Raw genomic sequence first — 7,500 nt, 5'->3', positions numbered from 1 at the left:
ATTGCTGGTATACAGTATAGCATAATTAAGTAACTTTTTAATATATGTGTACATAAAAAATTTCTGTCTTATGCAGACTCATGCAAAAGTGGTGCAACTGTTTAGAGAATTATTGATCGTTCCAGTTTAATTCTGTCATCTGGTTTAGAAGAATTTCACAAACTCCTTCATCCTGGTAATGAGTCGGCAGTGCACTCTGTCCAGTACATCCTGGTCTCGTCTCGTTTCGTCTGGTCTGTTGGCCTGTTTTTGGAGATTCAGTGGGTTAACCAGCAGTTTGTTGTCTGGGTGGATCCGTTAATGCGCCGCCCGTCCCATTGCAACCTGCTCCCATCGCAACGCTTCTCTCGATTCAGACCCTGGAGCCAGGAATCCTGTGGAGGAGACGTTAGCACGGTAAACACAGATCAATCTGGAGGTGAGGGAGGTGTGTCCGTCGTTTAGCTTGACTAATGTGCTCTCAGAACATTTCCCTGAGCTGTCGGAAGACATATAGACAGGAAAGACTGTGTGTGTGTGTGTTTAACAGATAGAGACAGAGCGACACACACACACACACACCTGGCTCAGTGACAGAACCCTTTCCTTGTCCAGGAAAGATGAGACGTAACCTGATGGAAACCTCACATGCTCCAGAACAGCCATGTGACGTTTGGTTTGTGAAGGATTCACATGGAGTAAAACACACACACACACACACACACACACATAGATAGATGCACAGGGCAGGGAAATCATTTTAATATCTCAGGACAGATATCAAAAGAAAAAAAAATTAATATTATTTAATATTTATATATTTCTATAAACGAATACATTTGTAAATATACCAAATATCATGCTACAAAAAAAAAAAAAAAAATCCTAAGTTTAGGTCATTTAATCTGAACCTTTAAATAACTATTAAATAATTATTAAATAATTTTAAATAATTAAATAATGAAGTTTTAAAAAAAACTTATTTTAAATTATAAAATTTAATACCTTAATCTTTTGTAACTTTTTACAAAATGAGCAGTTAAACTAATTATCCTTATACATCTCACACACACACACACACACACACACAGACTCCATAACAGACATTCAAACATAGCCATGTATTATGATAAAATAATTAATTAATTTGTTTATTAATTAATTCATATATTTTATTTTTATTGTCATTTTTATTTTATTTTATTTTCTATAATTTTTTGATGCATGAAATTAATTCTTAGTTTGTGATCCGGCTGCATGACAGACATTCAAGCATAGCCATGTATTATGATGAAATTTAATTTATGTTATTTCTCTTTCATATTCTTCCATGCATAAAATCAGTGTCTTCAGTTAAAATCCTTAAGCCGTATCTAGATGACACACTTAGATACATTAGATTTGTTGAAATTATGAATATATTTTCAAACCTCTTTAAAAGTCCAGATCTCACCAGAAACATCTTGCACAAGCGCTGTTCTGTGTAAAATAATAGAAAGAAGCTAATATTTGCAGCTCGCACAGACGGTGGATGACATTATCATGAGAATGGCCAGCTATAATCTGCAGTGAATGGAGGGTTGTGTTGTACTGCGCTCGTGTCTATCAGCGCTGGCTAATATTAGCTTCATAAAGAGAGAGAGAGAGAGAGAGAGAGAGGCTGGGACTGAAGGAAAAAGAAGATAAAACCATGTTAAATCAGTTCACAAATAGCACTGAACGCTTTATTCGTGAGCTGGATTGCATCTTGAATCAATAACACACTGATCCCAGATTTTCAGATAGTTTTATCTATTAATTAATTAACACACCACACCTCAATGGAAAGCTAATTTATTCAAACCCAAGACATGTTTTGTGGCCCAGAGTCACATGTTTTGTAAAAAGTCAGGTTTTGATCGAGATTTTCATTTTTGGGCGAACTTACACTTTGAGAGCTATTTTTTAATTACTTGCAAAAATGCATGAAATATTGTTTGAATCAGTCTAGCGTACTCAATCATACTCTATTACTAACGGGATGTTAATATGAAAGTGTGCCGTTACAGATGCACATTCATAAAATACATTTGATGTAATTTGTTATAATTTTAATTTTAATATAAAATTATATGTAAATACTGTTTATTGCAAAACTGTGGCCAAAATACAATTGTTTTGTTTAATCTTACTGTAGGAATAAATGTGCATCAGCAGAAAACGATGCACTTTTAATATGTCACACATGTTTGTGAATTGGGATGCAGCCGTGGATCATCAGACGTGGGACAGCACAGTTGACTCACACATGCTCTTTCATGTGGAGACAAGAATACGTTATCATCTCAAATCAAAGACTTTTCACCTTCAGATGGCGTGGGAGAGAACGAGACGGTAAAGCCTTATTAAAGAGAGCAGTGTTGGAGAAAATACTCTCCTGAAACTACCCATTTCTTTTGAGTGAAGTATCCCGTTCGAAAAAAATAATCCAATGTAATCCACTCCAAGAAACCTACATTTGAAGCTGTTTTTAGATTATAATGTGTATAGTATATAAATTAAACTGTTATCAGTTATCTGGCACAAAACATTGAGGATGACAATATTAAACTAGAAACAACATCATTTACATTTGTTCTAGTTTGACTCCCAGATTTTCAGGCTTTTGCTCTTTCTTTTATCTGGTTTGATGAAATTCCCATGAGAGAGCTCCTCTGGTGTGTGTGTGTGTGCATGTGTGTGCGTGCATGAGTGAGTGTGTGTGTGTGTGTGTGTGTGTGTGTGTGTGTGCGCTTTCAAAAGCAGCGTGTTTTGACCTGTCGGTCCCAAGCGGCGTAAGCATCCCTGTCCATCATTCACTCTGAATCTTTAATTAACACTTGTCAATTATACTTGAATATCCTTGGGGCTGATAAATAAAAACTTTAAAGCTGATTTTATTCCGTAGATGTCAAGTCTGTGTGTGAGAGAAAGCAAAAGAGAAGCCCTTTCGAAACTTCCTGTATCAGCAGGAAGAAGAGATGCTGGCAGATTTCAGAGGTTGTTTTATCCCCAGTTAACCCCATGGCACTAATCTCATTTAGTCTTCTGCCGAACTCCACTTTCGTCCTCTGAAAGCACTCCCTCGCTCTATGTTTCACCGCACTCACACACTTTCATGCTCACTTTTCTTTGCCGCTTGAATTTGTGGTGATGACATCATTAGGAATAGATCTGTGGCAGATGCAGCGCTTCTTCAGAGGTGTTTCTACATTTAACAAATAACATTTTCATAAACATTAACTGGCAAAAATTAAATTAAATTAAATTAAATTGTTATTACAAAATGTTACTATCAAAATTAAATATAGAAAATAAAACAGAAATATAAAAAATATTTACAAATTAAATATAAATAATGAGATATAAAAATATACAAACAAATTAAGTACAAGTAATACAATTATATGAAATGTAAATAGAATTTAAAAAATAATAATAATAATAAAATATATAAAAATGATATATAAAAAAATACAAATATAAAATATACAAAATTTCCTGCGGAAACCTACCAAAACCCCTCAAATTATAAGACATTTGAACAGGTTTAACGTTGTGAATCGGGCTAAAGTAAGGAAACTGGTTATGTACTTGCTCAAAAATAGATTTTGGATCATTTTTAACCCAAAAATTTTACGGACTGCAACTTTAAGGCAAGACTTCAGACTGATGAAAAGAAATAATCCAAGATACACTTTAACGTGTTTACTTTATTGCATTTTATCTGTTTGCATCTGTAGATTCCAATTATGATGTATATGTTTAAAGATTTTCTACAACATTAAATCCATTAAATTGGATAAAAAGAGAAATCCAAAACGCTCAACAGAATCAAACAATGTTCAGGTTGTTTCCATTGTTTCAATGTTTCCGTTATGGCCATAACAAAATTTACAAAACACTTAAATTAAAATGCAAATATATAAATAAAAACAGACTAATAGCGAAACTGTTATAGCATCTCAATAATACTGAAATATGTTGTATCCTAAGATATAAGCCCATGTGAGCCTGGTTAATTACAGTTTGTGGGTCACTGTGACCTTAATTAAGCGCAGCAACCTTTATGAGAGCTTTGTGAATCCTGCATTTTATTCTGCATTTTAAATATCTCATAATAATGCTGTGCACTGTTTAAATAAGGGTTTGATACACTATGTTTCCAGACCATTTATTGAAATTAAGATGCAAAAACAGATTGTTTGGGACTAAATAAAAGCTCCATGGAGGTAGATATGTGTGTGTGGGAGCTACTTTTATCCTCTTGCTTCTGGAAAGCACAGCAGATGAAGCGTTGAGCAGCAGTTTACCTGAAACAGACGAGTCTTTCGATGGACTCTATAGAGACCAGTCACAGCCTGTGATGCAAATTCATCCCGTTCACACGGTAACCAGCTGTAGCCATGGATACCGCTGGAGGATGCTGGGGTGGCCTGTTTATGATCACGGCATCAAAATTATTATTAAAATATAATTATTATAATAATTGATAAGAATTTATCTTATTTGTCTCAGCACATTTGTGGACTTGATATCAATGATATGTCAATGTATGCAATATTTCTTATTTAGTTTCATATTTTGATTATTATTATTATTATTATTATACTATGACTTAAATATTAGATTTATTTTACATTTTACAAACAAATAATACAGTAGTAACTATTCTTATTTTGTAAAAAAAAAGTAATATATATATATTATCAATATAATTATTATAATTATTATTATTAATATTTTTATTAACATTATTTCTGCTACTGCTACTACTAATTCTACAATGAATCACTAGAGTAGATATATTTCTTATTTTTTTAAACATTTTAATATTATTTTCATATATTTTCTTAATAATATTTACATAAAAATATTAATAATAGTTATTTATTTTTGTTATTGATGTTGTTATTGTTTTTGTTATTATTATTATTACAAAAAAATGCCAACCCTCAGAAATTATTCATATTTTTTTTTATACTTTTATTATTTTACAGTGAAATAACAAACTGTAATATGTCTTATTTTATTTAATACAATTATCAATGTTATTATTATTGTTATATTTATACTGATATATATAATCACATTTTCAGTCAGCTTCTGTGTGTGTGTGTGTGTGTGTGTGTGTGTCTGTGTGTGTGTGTGTGTGTGTGTGTGTGTGTGTGTGTGTGTGTGTGTGTGTGTGTGTGCTGAATATGATCCATGGGCAGAGCCTGATTAAAAATCAGCACACACTTGCAGAGGTCAGCGTGTGTGTGTGTGTGTGTGTGTGTGTGTGTGTGGTTTGTAGGTGAGCCGTCACAGTCGATGGAACAGCTTCATTGAGATGTGCACATGAACAGGGGAAGGTAGTTCATTGTGTTCTTAGAGTTACACAAATGTGTTTTAGTTTTCAGTGACACATCAGCCAATCAGAAAAGATGATGTGTAAGATATATTTATGAGGAGCAGCATTTTAGACCAATGAGATGAGGCTGTGGGCGGAGCTACTCAAGATGACACTGAATAAATAGAACACATGTGATTTGTTGAGAGCAAATTCAGGAGGAGGAGCTTGTATCACTTAATGCTTTACCACTTCAAGTTTGTAGTCATTTTAATCAGCTTTAAACTCTACAACAGGAAATATAGGAACTCTGGTGTGTGTGTGTGTGTGTTTGTGTGTGTGTGTGTTCACAATACGGTCGCAACACATTCATTACATCCAAATATGTATCGTCGTGTGCTTTCTGTGTTGGATTATAGCTGTGCGTGTTAAACTGATGCATAACGTGTGTGTGAGTTGGTAATTGTAAGTCAGCAGGAGTGTGTGTGTGTGTGTGTGTAGGTCAGTGAAGATCTCAGCACTGTTGCTCTGTATTCTAGAAACCTTTGATCTTCCTGTTCCTCTCTCACCGTGTCTCATACACACTCGCTGGCAGGTTTTTCTGATTCTACTAACTTTAATGCATTTGATGCAAAAAAAATTATAAAAAAAATAAATGTAAATAAATGCTTACAACTTAAACATTGTCAAATAAATATATATATTTAATAGTTTATTTATGAAAACATTTTTTTTTTAAATGTAGTAGAATAATTATTTAATGAATCAAAAAAATATATTAATAATTATATTAATTTTACCTTTCACCTTTTACATATGCCTTGTATCTTGTAACACAATAAATGGAATTATATAAAATGCATGTGTTTTTTTAGTGCTGCCCTGAATAAGCTATTTATATTTATAACAGATGTTTACATATAGTCAAAATATGATCTGAATTTATAGAATAATGGAGCTAATATAATATACTTTTCAAAATGAGAAAATAAATAGCCATTTTTAAGTTTCAAAATGTTTTAATGCATTAACGCATGTTTTAAAATGTAGTTACATTTAAGAAAATAATTACATTTAATAAATAATTCAATGGATTAAAATAAATCATTTAAAATGCAACATTTAACATAGCAGATGTTTACACATAATCCACAAGTCAAAATAATATCTGAAATGATAAAAAATTATAATATATGAAACATTTTAAATTAAACATTTGATGATATGAATTAGTTTTAGTTATGCATAAATGCATTAACCATAAACTAGTCCGTTAGAAAAAAATTATAAAAATAATATACAAAATATATAATATAAAGCATTTTAAATGAAATATTTGTATATAATATAATATAATATAATATAACATAATATAATATAATATGTATTGATATTTTTTATGCATAAATAAATTAACCATGAACTAGTCAATTTAAAAAAAGTATTTAAAAAAATATAATATACAAGAAAAATATATATAAATATATAATATACAAAATATTTAATATAAAGCATTTTAAATGAAACATTTTTTATTTTTAAAATATAATGTAATATAATATGTATTGGTTTTATGTATGCAAAAATAAATTAAACAAAAACTAGTCAGTTAGTAAGTAGTAACAAAAAGTGTTCACTAATCACTGATACAGTGTTGTTTAATGTTATTAATGTTACATCAGCAAGAAATCATCATGTTTCAAAGTGTGTGTGTGTGTGTGTGTGTGTGTGTGTGTGTGTGTGTGTGTGTGTGTGTGTGTGTGTGTGTGTGTGCAGTACAAGCAGGTGGAGCAGTACATGTCCTTCCATAAGCTTCCAGCAGACATGAGGCAGCGGATCCACGATTACTACGAGCACAGATACCAGGGGAAGATGTTTGATGAAGAGAGCATTCTGGGAGAACTGAATGAGCCACTGAGAGAGGTGAGGACACACAGGTGCATGCTGGGTAATGTATGTGTTACCGTACTGTGTTCATGCAGAAGGTGCATTTCCATTTTGCGTTTCCCTCCGCAGGAGATCGTGAACTTCAACTGTCGGAAGCTGGTGGCGTCGATGCCGCTGTTCGCCAACGCGGATCCCAACTTTGTGACGTCGACGCTCACCAAACTTCGCTTCGAGGTCTTCCAACCTGGAGATTACATCATACGGGAAGGAACCATGGGGAAGAA

At 32.5% G+C, this 7,500-nt stretch overlaps 1 protein-coding gene across 1 annotated transcript in view; it reads left to right on the top strand.

Moving 5' to 3' along the window:
* The window catches only part of LOC128028809 (potassium/sodium hyperpolarization-activated cyclic nucleotide-gated channel 4-like), a 36,444-nt gene that overhangs the window by 21,605 nt on the left and 7,339 nt on the right, over window positions 1-7,500 (top strand). The window contains exons 5-6 of the mRNA XM_052616144.1: window positions 7,106-7,252; window positions 7,346-7,499. Coding sequence (XP_052472104.1) covers window positions 7,106-7,252; window positions 7,346-7,499 — 301 coding nt within the window. The remainder of the gene's footprint in view (window positions 1-7,105; window positions 7,253-7,345; window position 7,500) is intronic.

The sequence above is a fragment of the Carassius gibelio genome, chromosome A15 (genome assembly GCF_023724105.1).
Source record: "Carassius gibelio isolate Cgi1373 ecotype wild population from Czech Republic chromosome A15, carGib1.2-hapl.c, whole genome shotgun sequence".
Taxonomy (NCBI): Eukaryota; Metazoa; Chordata; class Actinopteri; order Cypriniformes; family Cyprinidae; genus Carassius; species Carassius gibelio.
The sequence above is the reverse complement of the archived record's forward strand: the minus strand, read 5'-3'. Positions and strand labels throughout refer to the sequence as shown.